Source organism: Brienomyrus brachyistius, chromosome 7 (genome assembly GCF_023856365.1).
Source record: "Brienomyrus brachyistius isolate T26 chromosome 7, BBRACH_0.4, whole genome shotgun sequence".
NCBI classification, from domain to species: Eukaryota; Metazoa; Chordata; class Actinopteri; order Osteoglossiformes; family Mormyridae; genus Brienomyrus; species Brienomyrus brachyistius.
This window is the reverse complement of record NC_064539.1, coordinates 17,069,622-17,086,935: the sequence shown is the minus strand read 5'-3', so window position 1 is coordinate 17,086,935 and position 17,314 is coordinate 17,069,622. Positions and strand designations below refer to the sequence as shown.

The following is a 17,314-nucleotide window of genomic DNA, read 5'->3' as shown; positions in this document are numbered from 1 at the left end:
ACACACTGAGCACTTTTTAAGGAACATCTCTCCACCTGCTTCTTAATGAAATGATCTAATCAGCCAATCAGGTAACAGCAGTGCAGTGTCATGTAGGTACAGGTCAGAAACTCCAGGTAACATTTGCATCAAACGCCAGAACGGGGTGCAAATGTAATTTCAGTGATTTTGACCATGGCATGATTGTTGGTGCCAGACGGTCTGGTTTGAGTGCTTCTGTAACTGCTGATCTTCTGGGATCCCCCCAGTCTCTAGAGTTACTCAAAATGGTGAGAAAAACAAACAGAAAAAAACATCCAGTGAGCAGCAGTTCTGTGGACAGAAATGCCTTGTTGATGAGCCAGATCAAAGGAGAACAGCTAGACTTGCAACTGTGGTGAGCAGAAGAGCATCTCTGCACACGCAACATGGAGAACCTTGAGGCAGATGGGCTACAGCAGCAGAAGACCATGTCAAAAACAGAGAACTGAGGCTACAGTGGGCACAGGCTCACCAAAATTGGACAGTTGAAGACTGTAATAATGTAGCCTGGTCTGATTAATCTCATTTCTGTTGAGGCACACAGATCAGGTCAGAATTCTGCATTATCAGCATGAACCCTTGGACCATCCTGCCTTGCGTCAACAGTCCATGCTGGTGGTGGTGGTGTAATTGTGTGGTGAGTGTTGTCTTTGCACACTCAGGGCCCATTAATATCAATCGATAATCACTTGAATGCCACATCTGAAGATTGTTGCTGACCGTGTACATTACTCAATGGCCACAATACCCAGAATATTATCAGTGTGTTTCTAATAAAGTGTTCAGTGGGTGTATGCACAAACTACAGGGACCTGAGACACCAATCAGCCTAGCATGTTTATGGACTACAGGAGAAAACCCATGTGACACATCGAGACCATGCGTACATGCATAGTGGGTAGCATATGGCTCAGTGGGCTAAGCCTGTATGCCTGCAATCACAAGGTCGCAGGTTCAATCCCAGCCTCAGCGCGCCTGTGGGTCCTTGAGCAAGGCCCTTAACCCCCCGCTCCCTGGGCGCCCCAACAGGTGGCTGCCCTTTGCAGACAGCTTACTCTACAAAGAGCAAGTTGAGGGAAGTATAAAGACACTTTACCCACGGGGAACAATAAAGTGTCTATTATTATTATTATTAAAGTAAAGGCAGAATTTGAACACTCTAACCCTGAAGTTGTGAGCCTCACTTATCCACTGAGTACCCAGCCTGCCCTGCCACAGGTACACATGGTGTAAAGTCAGGACTATTCTGCACAAGATGAGAGGAGAAGCTATGGTTCATCTATGGTTGCCTTCATTACATCCTCTGTCAGGCCCTGCAGTTAGCAGTGAGTGCAGTGAGTGCAGTGTCTAGTCACTGTCCCAGTGGAAAGGATCCCCCCGGCAAACGCCCTTACCAGCTGATCTTTTCAAAGTCCGTGTTGTTCCTCGGAGAGCCCGCACTGGAGTCCACACTGAACCCAGAAAAAATGAGGAAGAACCACATGTCATGTTGGCAATACTCAGGATGACTTTTGTCACAAACCTCGAGAGCCTCCCCGGTCACGAGCTGCGTGAAAATCTTCCGCTTAGCCACCACATCAACCTCAAGCCCCTTAAAATTACTTTCTGAGGTTAAAACAATACTGGCCCTCAATCAAAGAAATCGCCACAACAAATCATATTCAAATTCTTTTTGAATTATTGTCTGGTTTTTGTAAAATCATAAAACCAAATCGTTTTCTCAAATTTTGGCTCACAGATATAGCTCCTCATGAGTCATCTGCCTTTGCCCTGTTGTAAAGTATAGAAGAGACACCTTAATAATATCTGACTGGCAAAAATAATTCTTAGGTAATTGGGCATACGTCAAAAAGCAAATACAGATACTCCTTGCTTCATAATGGATTGACTTTATGACGGACGGCGCGACAGTGATACACATTCAGTAACCATCAGACTTTGAATTTTGATCTATTGCCAGGCTAGCGATATGCTGCACGATATTTTCTATTGATGCTGGATGGTGGCAGCATCCACTCAGTCACGCTTCTCTTCTCTGTAGCGATCGCAAGCATAAACATCTCATATAGTGGTTAACGATGCATTGAACCCTATTTCTTTTCTTGTGTTTAACCAAAGCTCATTACGTCTACTGAACACTCAAGCATGTCCCATCATATTCCTATTGAGCTTACGGTGTTTTCAGCTTATGATGGTTCATAAATGCATCGTAAGTTGAGGAGCATTCGCATATATGTTCCTACAAGCAGCAATCGACCGCCAATCAATGTGGACTAGGAACATTTACCGGTTAGACATGCTATAACTGACAATCAGTCCTAATGCTGTTTGTTTCGCAAGGTTAATATGCGCTCGCTATTCAATCTCTTTGCAATGATGTTGACGTTACTTGTGGGGCAAAAAGAAACAGAAGCTCACCTCTCGGCTTCAGGTTCATCCATGACCCTCACAATATAGAGGAGACATGACAGCAGCTTCAGGCAAAAGTTGAAGATCCGGATTCTGAGACCTGCCAGGTGAAAGAGCATCCATGTGGGACATTGGTGTGCGGCATGATATAAAGGTTGATTGCGCTACATTAATACACATTTATGCATAGTAATAAAAGCGTAATCTGAAAGGTGCATACATCGCAGATCCCCATGTAAATTAGTATACTGATAGACAACCATCCACCAAACATTTCCAAAGTGATGCAGAGAAAAATCCTATTAATTCATTAATGATTTTAGGCTGCGCTGTAGATTTTTTGCTGGCCGGTCAACGTTTTTGTCGTCACTGATTTCCCAAAGGATGTGCAATACAATAACTGCTCTAATGGGCTGGATTGCCGGTGGAGATCTAATCAAAGACCATTAAGCTCACATTAGGAAATGACAGTACGGCAGGAAAGCAGCAAGAAGCACTTTTAAGTAGGAATGCAAGATTGTTTCAGGTCACTCAGTAATACAACATGTTGATATAATGTTATTTGCTTAGAAATACTTCCTGAACTTCCTATATTGGAACATTCAGCTCATTCAAAGGGCAGTCAGTTTAATGTTTATAAGCATGCTCACTGATTATTCTTAAAGGAAAGCATTCTTACAGGGTAATGTGCACAGTGAAGGACATGGCAGAAAATTATTCAGCTCCATTACAAACTTAGTGTGATCATTAATCACCTGTTTACATCATTTTAAGCTCAGACTGACACAGGCACTGTTTTCGGGTGAATGTCTGCTGAGTTACAAAACGGGTATAATGTTCTACTTAAAGTATGCAGGACAACAGCAGCATCACATATGCAGAGTTATGACCTCTGGGGAATGTCCTGAAACAATTCGGTCGACATGTCTAAGGGCCGTTACAGACAACAATATTTATCGTAAACGGAACGTGCAAATTGTTGATTGTGAAGTAAACATTCGGTATGCTACAGTTTTAATGTGCTATGGAGGATAAGTGAAAAATGACTCTTTGATGGCACGTCTTGGCAAAATATATTACGCTGAAGTGATTAACAGTTCATGGAAAAGTGCACAGTAATTCAGTAACATGCATTATCAAGCTCAATGCCTCCTTGTTTGCACTCTTCCCAGAGAATGCGAAGGCGTCCCATTGTTCCCGTTACACAGATTATTTTACATAGCAAAGGCTTTTATTCTAAGTGACTCGTAGATTACGGTTTCACCATCTCTATAGTTAGATGCCCCACTGAAGCAGTTTCAGCACCAAGCTTAACATCAGACCAGCAGGGATTCTTGCTGTTAACATCAGAACTACACTGAACTCTTTATCTGACATCAGAGAACAGCCTTAAACCTTAAGGTCACTTTGACTCACTTGATCTTTGGTTCTTGATGAAGAAGAGTTTCAGCCTCTCCTTAAAGGTGTTCTCATTCACGTAAAACTCCACCTGCACCCTGAGGAAGGAGACACGCTCAAGAGGTCAAGAAGCGGTTAGACACTTTACACTAGATACTTCAGGAAATTGCTGCAACAAGTGATAAGTTACCACTCAGCAGTCAGTACTTCAAATGACAGGATAGAGCAGCTATCAAAATCAAAAGAATCAAGTCTATGCAGGCAGAACAGGACATGTGGGGAGGGGACATACTGGACAGGACGCATATCCATTCTACGGAAACTGGAAAAAATAAGACCGTTCAGGCATTAGCAGTTGCTACTGATTTGATGTTAAATCCTTGTTGAGAATCGGAAGGATTTATCCGAAAGAAAGAGCTATTTATGAGATATGGAAATGTATCATGCATTATGAAACATCACAGACCTACTGACATTTTATAAATCTGTAAATCTGATGACTTACAAGGTGATTTATTGATTTTGTTGTGTGAAAAATTTGCTGTGAGGAGTCTAGTTAGCATGATCTGTACATGACAAATGTTTGTAAACTAAAAATATTACATTTGTTAGATACTTATTGTCTTTGTTTTCCTTACTTGCTGACTTTGACCCATTTTCAAAAAAGTATATCCTCTGGAAAACAAAAAAAAATAAACTATGCATCTCCAAAAAGAATAATTGCTTAGAAAAGGCAAAAAAGAACAGCAATTTTACTCATAACTACATACTGTGCTTTCGAAAGTACAAACAAAGTCAAGTGAATAAAACAATGCAGGTCACCCGCACAGGTTGTTTTGTGCTAAAACACACAACAAAATGTCTGTTTGGCTAAATAGTATCCAGCAGTTCAAAAGAAGAATAACTACTAGATAAAAATATCTATAGTTATAAAACGTGGCTACTTTGTGAATGCCGAACATTGTTAGGACACCTTTTATCGCACTGTAATGTACTATCTGCCTTATTGTACGTCATTGTGGATAAAAGCTCTGTTAAATACATGTAACGTAAATGTACATTGTCCTTAATATTCATATCTAGCGCCCTTGCATACAGTAAGTACCATATTTATTTTATTGTTATATTGATGTTACGGTAGCTTTTTGACATTAGACCATAGCTCCTAAAATGGCCGCATAGCACAAAGCATCTGATAGTATGTCCTGCTATGCGCTGTGACTCCCTCCATCATCATGCGATTGAGGCAAAAACACTCATTGTTTTTCCTAGAAAACTTTACATGCAAGTGCTGGTATCAGATCAGATTGCATTAAAGGTTCTATGCAGTTAACATTAACCCCATGTGAAATAACAATGTGCTTTTTTTTTCTCGAATGAGTTCTGCTTCGCATAAAGGACAACTCACTTATTTCATTTAACTTTTACACCTTAAACCCTGCAGCGGATACACAGTTATGGAAAAGGGATGGTCAAGCTGACAGTGAGCAACCAGTAAGACGTGCAAGATAACTGAGGAAACACGAGCTGTACACACACTGCTATACAGGAAGGCTATAACACATAAACATCACCTGTGAGATTCCTAGTGTGAAACACAGGAGCAGAGTGTCCAGTAGTACCAAGGGAATCCATTAACAGTACAATCAGTAAGAGAGTGAGCCAAGAAGTGTCAGTAACAGCAAGAGGATGCTTGGCGTTTTCCTGGAACAGATGGACCTCAAGGCATTTCTTGATGGTTCTGATGGACACTGCAGACCACATGCGGTCCAGAGCCTGCAGGGTTGGAACCATGCTAGGAAAACATCTACAGTACTGTGAGATGTCTACAGGATAGCGATGAATAAGTTACCTTTGCCTGCTAATATTTCTCCTGGACAAATTCAGATATGGGGAAGTCTTTCCTCATTTACTCTAAAAAACCTGTGTTTTACCTCTGAGCCTGACACAGAGAGTGCAGCAGTACTGCCCTCTGAGGAAATCCCTCTAACTCCATTTCTAAATCCAGCCTCAATCTGCTGCCATTTGTAAATTCCGCCTTTTACTTGCGTTCTACATTCGCCTACCTTGTTTCTCTTCAGCCTCACCGAATCTTGAAGCACACACATACTTACGAAAAATCCCAGTCTGTTTTTAATGGCTTTATTCTTTACACATATGATTGTTGGTGCAAATGAAGCAGTAAAGCACTGCCACACACAATTCTCTGTGTTTTGAAAGGTGCTATATAAAAGTAAACTGTAAAAAATAAACTGAACTGAAGTAAACTGTGGTTTAGTTAATGTTGTATCCAAGGAATGCTTTGTCCAGCATATTTGTGCTGATGCCATTTTTGTGTGTGAACTTTGCTTACATCCCCAGGTTTGGATGGACTGTCTCAGATTTCCCCCCCAACACTAAAGGCATGTGGTTTATGTGAAATGACTGTCCTGGAGCCTCCTTCACCTGCTTCACCATGACCCTTCATACGCAGTTACGAGACCTGGGTGGACATATGTGTTTACTGGAAAAACAGGGTGTTTAAATAAATGATTCAGGTGGGGGACGTCTAAAAATGGACTATTTCTGACCGTTACAGTTAAGCAAGAGCAGCTTAGAAAGTAGGAAAACCACCAACCAGACTCTGACATGACAGACAAGCAGAGAACCGAACAATTACTCTGCAGTGAAGAGTGCAGCTCCACTGTCCATCACACTGCACAGATGCAGAGCCCTTAGCCGGCATGCGAGGCCCTGACCAAGGCAGACGGGGTCATTAACACAAGCCAAACACGGAGACACTGAACAGGCTCCTTACTTCTTAAAACACTTTGCAGTCAGAACTATCAGTCAGGTATTTTCCAAGAAATTCCTGGGGGCCAGCCCAGTGCAGGGCACACACTCGCATATACAGTATTTACACAAAAGAGCCCTTTAATGGACCCTGTATGGCCGGAGCCCACGGCAAACTCACGAAAAGGAACACGATGCAACAGAACCAAAAAATAAACAAGTGACAATTAATGTTCCCAAGTATATATATGGTGCAGAGTCTGCCACTTCCCTGTTTACCCACTCCGCAGGTACCCCACATCCCCACTATCTCCAAACCCCCAGAGATTTGCTGAAAAGGGTGGGGGGACTGCCCTATAATAAACACTGAATAGCCATAGGCCTCCAGCCGCTTTAATATATATATAGATATGTGGGGAGAGCCAGAGGAACCCCAAGTGCACGCAAGGAGAACGTGCAAACGCGGGACACCGAGAGCCATGGCAGAGACCTGAAGCCAGGTCTGAGGGGTGGGAGGCAGCAGCGTGCCACACCCTCCTGCGAGCCTCCAGCCATTAGCCTACTCTGCTAATAAATATCTGCTGAAGCAGCAACTCATTAAGTGTTACGTTTACCAGCCCACCCACCCCCCCGATTCAGGGACCAATGTGCACCATTGACCCAGCAGGTTACCTTTCCCCAGTCTGCTTCACCTGTCTATTGGACCATCCTGGAACTCATTCACTGTATAAAGAAATAATGCTTCTCCCATTCTGCAGTTCTCTGTGACATGACTTTCATCTCCATTTCCCTGCTACCTTTACTTCTAATTGCTTCTCTGCTTTGAAATGATCGTGGTTTAGCTCTGCGTCGGTTCAGCTTTTAACATTACCGGTAAGTATGACTTTGAGCTTAGATTCTGAAGGATGTGGTAAGTTTGGAGAGCAGGCTGACTGCCTTTGAGAGCAGATAATATAATCAGAGAATTAAAGCACATCTGTATTATTTCATAAAAGCCAACAAGCTTCCTGACAAAAAATTCACTGGCAAACAGAAAATGAGTAAAGAGCAAGGTAATTAATCATCCGCTGCAGTTTGATCTGCAATGCAAGAATAATTCTGTTGTCAGTGTTAATTTGTAATTCGCTAATCTGCTTTGCAGCACAGAGAGGTTTGTACAATAATGAGCCCTGGCGAATAAACAGATGCTTTACTTCAGCCCACGTAGTAAAAAGGCCTTTTTTCACAGGCGAAAGAAACCAGCAAATAGAATAGCAAAGTGCAAAGGCTCTGGGCTCAGAAGACTGGAGTGGCACTGGCATGGTAATTTTTTATGGTATGTAAATTAACACACAGCAGCCACACCAAGCCCAGTAGGGAAGTTGACTGTTGATTAAAGCTCAGAATAGTTTCGCTGAAATCTTCCTTTAATAGCCTCTGTGGAAAATGAGGGATCAGACCAGCAGATTTCATTGTAACTTATGATATAAAAACATTCTGAGGGTCTAAAACCATCCAAAGGGGTTCATCACTTTTGGCGCCTCATCAGCTTCTGTTACTGTCACTGCACGAGGGTGGGGGGTCATGTGGCACTGCCGGTGGCAATTGCTTTCTTACTCTTTTCTTATGCTTAGTTTTTAGATATTTAATTAGATTACTTGTACTGCTTGAACTTGTTTTCATACCTCCTTGATATTTTAGCAGAGCAAAGAATGCAATTTAGCTCATTACCGATATCGCTGATACACCATCCTGCAGTTCTCCCCAAGCGAGCTTCATGGGCCGAATGGCCTCCTCTCGTTTGTACATTTCTTATGTTCTTATGTGTGGACAGGCAGATGGTTGGATGGATGGTTAAAAGGTTACAGTGTGAAACTTGCCAGTGTAGTTTTACCTGTTTCATTCAAACTGAGGTTGCGGTAGAGTCTTGGTTTGGCTTAAACTACAGTGCAGCCACCATGACCACAATCCACAAAAATGGATGAGATTCTGTTTGCTTTTTAAAGCATCAGAGGCTTCCAAGGAGTGTCTTCAAAACAAATGAATTAGAAGAATATCTCATAGCTGCAGAACTGATTTCTGAATATACATGAAGCTGTTTCTCACTGTCCATCATCTGAGTCCCCAGTGATATATATGCCTCATAAAATCATCATTTATTATTTTGAGCCTGCTAAGTCACACCCATCAGATAAAACCTCGGTAGACAGATACGAAGCAATTTGCTGACATGATTTTCTTTGTCGATACGTGACAAAAAAATGGAGTCTGTGGCTAAATATGGAACAGAAACATGTCAGCAGTGTCGGTTCCTCACACTGGGCATCTTGCGTTCGGCGTCCGTGGGCTGTGTGCGGAGCCGCTACATTCGCGTCTCCCCGTCCAAAAGCTCCTCGCCGTGACTAGCGGGGCCTGTTGCCTGGACAACAGCAGCTCATTCGCAGGTACAGTACATCGCTATCTGTGACCGCTCATCATCCTCTCGAACCGCAAAGCCATGCACGTAAACACAACAGGCTTCCGCGTTATGATGGCCCTCATAATTATTGGCCACTGGTTGGTGCTTGTGCTGCCCTAAAACACTGCGGCAGGAAACACATGGGCTGCTGCTCACCCAGACACAGGACAGATACATTCCATTAAGACCCCCCCCCCCCATCTGCGTATCCCCAGGCAAAGGCCTAATGGCCGTGATGAGTTTCAGTTCGAACTGCACCCTTACACCATCGAACATCCTTTTTTAAAAGAAGCATTTTTCACACTGCCTCTGTTAAATTAATTTAGATTAATCTTACGGCTAAGGGGATAATATTGTGCAGTAGTTCTAATACTCACTGGCAGGATGGGCCCTAGGTAAAGATATGCGTGAAGAGCACTGCCTGTTTTTCTGAGCTTACGTCAAGCACTGACTAAAAACTGTTTTATCTGCTATATCTGCAGAAAATGTAAAGTTGACTGCTGCTCAGCCAATAAATCCTTTTGTTACTTCTTTCGTACACAAACAATAGATAAACAGCTGAAGGCATCGAGGACAGTACAAAACCCACACTGCCTAGTAAAAGGCATATATCATCCAACCAGAGGACCAAGAAAACCAGTATGGTCAATATGGGAAGTATTGTTAATACAGCAAAACCCAGTATGGAAAAGACTAAGACTGTGGTTACAATAAAGCTGACCAGCAAAGCCATTACGCCGGATCCGATTCCCCAGCACTAATGACAGCTCTTCTTCATTTCAGGCGGGTAATATTCTGCTAATTGGCCCATCCACGGATGTGGAATAAAATCACTGCAAATGTTTAACGTCCAAGGGTGGGGAAATTTGTACAGCGTATGGTCCTGCCTCGGTGGGGGGTTCAGGTAGATACAGGCAGGTAGGTGAGCAGGGCAATGCTTTCAACGGGCTAGGAGGTTCTGTTGGTTGTTTTCAAGAGCCATTCTGCATGTAAAACACAGCAGCAGAATTTAGAGCATGGAGACAGCAGAGGAGATGGGGCTCTGAGGTACTACTGGACATTTCAGAGAGCAGAGCCGTGAGTGCACACTCACTTGTTGACTTCTCAAAATCAATCTCATCTCTGAAGCTGTATTTCAGCTGGCCGCTTGTGCAACAAAAGTGGACGTCACCGGTGTAAAAAGACCCCCCTGTTTGCAGTGGCATAAATACTGAGCTTTACACAAGGCAGGTCCACTTTGCTCCTGCTGTTTATATAAGACGAGGCACTTGGGTCCCTCAAGAATCACTGTCAACCAGTTCTACCCCTCTGCTTTAAATCATGCGAGAGGAGACTTAACCCATCAGACGTCGACTGGCTGTGTAATACTCAAAAACATTAGCAAGAATGCTAAAAATCATTACATGCATGTGCTTTGAAACTCATAGACATTAAACGGAAATGGAACAGCTATTATTTAACGCCTCACGAAAGTCCTACAAAACCACAATAAGTAAAGAGACAAATGCTATCAATATTTTTACATGCTAAGGAAAAAATGTGTTAGGTCATGACATCCATACCTAGCATTACCTAAATACTCATTATCATTACTTACATACTAATTTAATTTTGCATTAACTACTTCCTATTATGAAACTGAAGAACAAATATTTATAAACAGCTTTGTCGCTAGCTATGATGGAATGCAAATACAGCAATAATTTTGACAAAAAGAAAAATCCAGGTATTATTCACTAGGCATAGTGTGTGATCACGTAATTATTGGATGCCACTTGGGAAGAAAAACAGACTGTAAAATATGCAGAACACAGCCCAGAATTAAAATCTTTCTCTCATCAATGTATTGCACCTTCCTTATTTTTGTTGTTTTTTTGCCTGACTTTCACCTTCATGCCAGGAAACCTTATTGGCACTTGAGTGTACTGTGTAGAGTGTACTGTGTAGAGTGTACTGTGTAGAGTGTACTGTGTAGAGTGTACTGTGTAGAGTATACTATGTAGAGTGTACTGTGTAGAGTGTAGAGTGAGTTGTCTCACTTAGAGCGTGTCTGAGGACCACAAAAGACCACATGTGAGGTGGATAGGAAAATGCCTGTACTGTACAGAGGAGCAAATGGCATTTAACTGTCACCATATGTGCATTCATAGTAATTTAACAAAACTTAATTACAACAATCCAGATTCTTGATCTTGCTCCTCTAATTTACAGGTTTGAAAGCTCACAATGTTTCTTACAGTACATCGCTGCAGTAAATTTATGGAAGTGTGGGATTTGTAGTTCCAGGCATGCTTCTCTGTTATGGGGACCTGAATTCCTGCTTGATTTTCATGACTACATTTCCCATAGCTACACGGAGCTGGGATGGTGTGATTTTTCACCATGGTTCCAGAGACCGAGGTACTGGCAGCCCTGAAAATGACCCAGCTTCAGTCCATAAATGGAGGGTCTCCTGGTGCCCAGTACACCTCTGCCAATAACATGGGCAGAGCTCCAAGCCCCTAGCAGACTCTCTGTCCAACTGGCGTGACAGCACAAGCAGCCATCCCCGTGCGAGAGAGAGAGAGAGAGAGAGAGGGAGCATTCCTGTGCATCATGTTTAAAAAAATACCTGGCTCTAGATCTTTCTGGCTAAATCGATTTAGCATATTGACAGAGCACTGTGAGTTTGAAATAAATGGTTCTCACCGTTGTTGCAGGAGAATCCAACTCATTTCAGAGCAAAACGAATCATAGCCTCTACCTATCTTTAGATACTGCACATTCTTAGCGCCAACCAATTTAAGCCAGATTTACATAAAAACTGGAGTGCAACCTACAGTACATTAGCAGCACACACCGAAGCTCAGTAATAGCAGAATAGCAATACTGACAAGATCCAAAAGGGGGATGCGAAGATGCCTAACTGTTAGCACACATCAGCACCATTAATGCTCCATTTAACAACCAGAGGCAACACATCCATGTCCGAAGCTGACTCATGGTTGGCCCCATCCTGATTGGCTCCATCCTGATTGGCCCCATCCTGACTAATCCCGTTCTGATTGGTCACATCCTCTGCACAGCTGAGTGGTGCTGAAGGACAGCTCTCGATCAGCTGGAGAACCAGAAGGTAGAGCTGGAAAGTTCAGAATTAGCAATTAAAAATACAGACCAAGATTTTGTTTCTACCAACCAGTTGAGTATAAATAGTCACATTAGCACAGTACTCAACTGCTTGGCTGGAACAAAATCTTGGTCTGGATTTTTACTTTCTGAACCTGAACTTTCCACCCCTGCCAGCAGGAGGCACTACTTTGGCTGAGCCGAGAGAAACAGCAGCAGCTGCCTGGCTCACAGGTATGCTGTACATATTAATGCAATAGACCAGTGTTTCTCAGTCCAGTTCTTGAGGACTCCCAGCGGTCCACGTTTTACCAGGAGCTGATAGGGAGCAAAAAAAGCAGACCACCTAAGGGGGGTCCTCGATGACCAGGTTTGGAAACACTGCAATAGGCAAAAAGGCTGCTCCTTCCTGGGTGTCTGTCACGCCGGAGGTGAGAGGGGTGCTCTGCAAACCCTCCACCAGGAGGCCTCACAGTAGCTCCTCATGCAGCACTCTAGCACTGCCATCCACAGTATGTTACAATGAAGTCCCAAGTAGTTATTCCACCTGATACAGACGCCCATAGGCACATTCACCAATTGCTTAATTGTATAGCCTGGCCAGTGGCTCAGTGAGGAGCGTCATTATCTCACACCTGTCATCTCATGAATTCTCCTCCCGCAGTCCGAACACTGACATGCTTAATAAGACTAATAAATAAAACATTAATAACGTCACCATCATTACTGATTTTTCTTCAATTAAGACCGATTCAAACAGGTGACATGAAAATGTTATGTAATATTCTGGCTTCCCAGAAGTTTGCACGCCATGCATCCCTCAGCCCAACGCTCCGTGCTGTCTGACACAGCGTCCAGATTCCCTGCACTCAACAGGAGGACGGAGGTCATGGGTACCAGACAAATGAAAAAACAAATACAGTATATGATGCCATTCATTCTGGATTATCATTCAATCTCTATAAACTTCGCCTGCCTCGTTAAACCGAGTGACCCGTCGCATGATTAATTGACAGGTACAATTATCACTTATAATATCAGAGTTGTATCTACAGACATCTGAAACTCAGTTAAACTAATCAGAGGTAATTCATGCTGAGGGGAAAAAAAAACATCTGCGAGAACATTGATGTATAGCGGCAAACACAAATCAGTGGGAGAAAGAGAGAAAACGCGTGTTATCAGGGTCTCTCCAAATGGTTGGGGAATTTGTTATTAAACTGTAACTGTTCCGAAAAGCAGCGAATTCAGCGAATCTGAAACCTGGGAATCCTCTCCTAATTAATCTTAATCGCCCAAAGACAAAACAAGGGCCGAGAACTACATATTTACAAAAAGGAAAGATTTTTTTTTACCTCGTGGTTTGCATTCCAGAATAATCTACAAAATACATATCTAGACTAAAAAGAAGGCGCATGCTCAGTTTTAAGTATAAGGTTAACAATATTATGTGGAAACTCAACAATATATACAGAAAAGGAGCGCTACGGACATTCGCGATAGCGCGCGTTAACTTTATCATCATAAAAATACTCAAGTCAATAAATTGAAGCTAATTTTGAAATTGCCCATATGCATTAAATATGCAACATTTTGCAGATCTGACAACGAGATCGACGTTACTGGTGCCGATCGCCTCCCGGTCTGAATCACACAGAAACGCTTGACATAAAACCGGGTTAAAATATAAAACGCCTCTGCATTTTCGGCTCGCCATCCTGCAACGATCATCCAACCCACGTGTGTCCTTGTGTGCAGTAAGAGCTCCTGGCGCTCAATAAACAGCCGGAATTGCAAATCACTTGTACTTCAGGAGAAAGCCTGATTTTTTTAAATGCAGGATTTACATGCATAAAATGATCTCATGATAAATAATGAGTCTAGATAAGAAGGCAGCAAAAAAATGTACCCGATTATATAACAAAATATGAGTTGGTACAGCTGTTAATATTGCCAAAGGGGAAACTCGCTATTTTAATGAGGTGGCTGATAAAAACAAGCGCAAACAGCCCAGAGACACTTGTGGTGGATGCTGCAGAGGCACACCGGTCATGCAACAATATGTAGGTATGTGGTACCTTTGCCCTGCATCGCTGCTGAAGGAATCCACCCTCCAGGTAGGCATTACGGGATTAGACCATGTCGCCACTAAATTCCCTTGAACCTCGTCTCTCATCATGCCCGCGTCTCTTTCCGAGAGTGAGGGTTTCTACAATTTCTACGGCTATATCTCCATGTCTCTGTTGTATAACCTGTTACTTCCCGTTTTCCCGGCGGTATTCTCCTCTGTTATAGAAATATGTAACGCAGCACTATCCAAACGCATGAGACAATTTCCCTCTACCCCCCCCCCCCTCTCTCTCTCTCTCTCTCTCTCTCTCTCTCTAACTCACTCACTCCATCCATCTCTCTCGCACACACATGCTCTCATACGTACTTCGCCGCATGATACTGGCACCGGTGTCCATCCCTATGAGAAAATACGTGCACCGATTAGCCTCCACGCAACACCTAATCCAAATGCAAATTCCGGGTACCAGCATATTACGTAACAATTTAATGTCATTTATTTGAATCAGTCTTAAATTAAGAGCATCAATAACGATGACGATATTAATGTTTTATTTATTAATCTTAGTAAGGATAAAATATGCATGCATTAATAATGGTATGGCACATAGATGCTACTCAGAGGTATTAAAATAGATCGTTGACTGTAAAAAAAAATGACTGACTTGGCATGTGATGCAATCTTCTGTGAGACTGTGTGACTTAAAGGCATCACCCAAAAGCTGGATCTTTCGGTGATAAGACTTAGTATTAAATCCAGCCATAAATCTTAGACCTTTGGTAAGCGATCTCAGGTCCTTTACCAAATAACGTAATGGCAGCTTTCCTTAAAGTAGAAAGTCACTTCGTTGATGGAACCTCAGATGGTCAGTGACATCCCAACGGATCTACAGTACCAATTTACCTTCCAAAGACAGGAGAACAGGCTTCTCGGTAATAACTTCACATGGGATCTCTGTTGTTGGCAATGTCAGAAAGAGATCACTGTATTTAAGGTAACATGTCCCAATCTTCCGTGATTCTCTCGATATGTTAATAGCGTACCTACAAAAAACGTTACTCGGTATTCAAATGTGTTTTATTATGACAAATGTAATCTAATGTAAACTAATTTTATCGCCGAAACGTAAATGAAAAAAATGCAATTCTGCAATGCTTCTTCTTTAAGAGAGTGAGTCGGACAGTGTTAAGATTTCCAACTTTGTTATTTTTAAAAAAGTGTTAAGAACGATGGGATTTTAGTACTGAATGCTGATTATGCAGCTTAATGAATGGATGAAAATTTTAATTTACGTTTGTTGTTTACTTGCACATACTATTACAGTAAGTGCGTGTAACAAAATAGATCAACACAGAAAATCGGTCAGTAGACTAACATGTAGTGCAGGACTGTTTTCATATATTACTACAGGTAAATTAGTTAGAAATAAATTTACTGAAGCCAGAAATATGCAACAAATTCTAATACAAAGTAGCTAAATGAGATGTGATATAGCAATTTTGTTTATGTGTATAATATTCACTACTTATGCAGTATTTTATTCTTTTAAAAAATAAATTCCATCACAAATTGATATTAATTAAATTTCCGTTCATCACCAGTGTGAGCTTATCCAAAGCAGCCTGTAATACCTGCACTGAGACCTGGATGATATAGTCTCTCTCAGAACTAGGAGACATTTCTGTTATAAATGTGTGCATTTGAAAATAACAGTATTTGCTTAACCTTAAAGATTTTATTCCTGTATATGCTGTCTTTTAGATACGCTCTATCCTTTTGTGGTTTTCATCCATAAGAAATGGAATGAGAAATGTGGAAATATCACATTAAAATGAAATTGAATTTCCTCACCCAATCGAATAAAGTCAAATCCATTTTTAAGTTTGTTTTTTTCTTTTCAGCCTCATTATATGCCCGTCTTTTGTACAAAGACCTGTTTCTTAATCCATGACCAAGTGATTTAGAGGGCAAACACTCTTTCGGCCCAAAGGAATCCTGATAGACATCCTGAACACGTTCAGATATCCTGCTCATTTTTCTTTTCCTTTTTTTGTGGTGCAAAGGGATGAAAATGTGAAGGGAAATGCCTCTTTGGGCGGCTGCCAGCTGCTCGACTGAGCGAATAGCTGGGAAGTGGCTGCTCTGTGCAACATGTCATCCCTGAACAGCATCTCAAGGGACCTTTGGCCGAGTCTCCTGATACAAACAGAATACTGTGCTTAAACAAAGGCTGTTCATGTTCGTAATGGAACAAGCGGTCAGCAGCCACAAGGTCAAACCATTCTTTGGAATTAAAAAAAAAAAATGCTTTTCTTAAAAAATTCAGACCTACAGTAACACCCTGCAGATCCACTACCTTATAACAAGCATTCCTCGTGACAGTCTATATTAATTATGTAGGTGCCTTGTGTGCATCCACTTGCTAAGTAGTGGCAACATAAGGTCTTTGCAGCTAACGTGATGTGTAGATATATGGCACAGGTAATGTAGCAGTACACTCTTACTTAACACATTAATTAACCAGTAAGCGTCATTAGCTACGTACTGATTCCATGTTTGTTCATCATTAATCAATCATGACTCTTCATGTATTTCATGCAGGAACTATATCAGTTCATGATTTGTTCTTGAGTAGTAAGTGAGTAACTAAATTATTTGTTTCCCCACAAGTAATGTGTTATCGGTGTTTTTAGCAAGATGATACCTTTTCTTTTTTACTTGGGAGCTATGATATTTAAAAAATTATTTTTGTTGTTCTTTTGTCGTTTATGTTTGTTCTGTTGATCACTGGTTGGGATCAGCATGTTACTAAAAGTGACTTAATGGTTAATTACCACATTATATAAGGATGTACTACTACATTATTTGAACTGGGTCACCTGATTTCCTTAGTAAATTTCCAGTCAAATTCTCTCACTCAGGTCAGGGTTGTAGGAATATTTATATTGTTCTTTGTGTTGCCGCCGTAACTGTGTTGCAGAATGCTATTCTGACGGCATCCCATCCAGTGGGAGTCTGGGTACCCCCCCCGAATAAACAGCTGGAAGATGGATATTTTAATGCAGAAATGAAGATGATCTGTCAATATTACAGTCATAATC

General features: G+C 41.8%; 1 protein-coding gene across 3 annotated transcripts in view; it reads right to left on the bottom strand.

Annotated features, from left to right (window-relative positions):
• kcnt1a (potassium sodium-activated channel subfamily T member 1a) overlaps nucleotides 1-17,314 on the bottom strand; it is a 72,471-nt gene that overhangs the window by 35,364 nt on the left and 19,793 nt on the right. For all 3 annotated transcript variants that reach the window (XM_049019710.1, XM_049019711.1, XM_049019713.1), the window contains exons 4-6: nucleotides 3,847-3,926; nucleotides 2,440-2,530; nucleotides 1,416-1,472 (exon numbers count right to left, since the gene is read on the bottom strand). In XM_049019710.1, coding sequence (XP_048875667.1) covers nucleotides 1,416-1,472; nucleotides 2,440-2,530; nucleotides 3,847-3,926 — 228 coding nt within the window. The remainder of the gene's footprint in view (nucleotides 1-1,415; nucleotides 1,473-2,439; nucleotides 2,531-3,846; nucleotides 3,927-17,314) is intronic.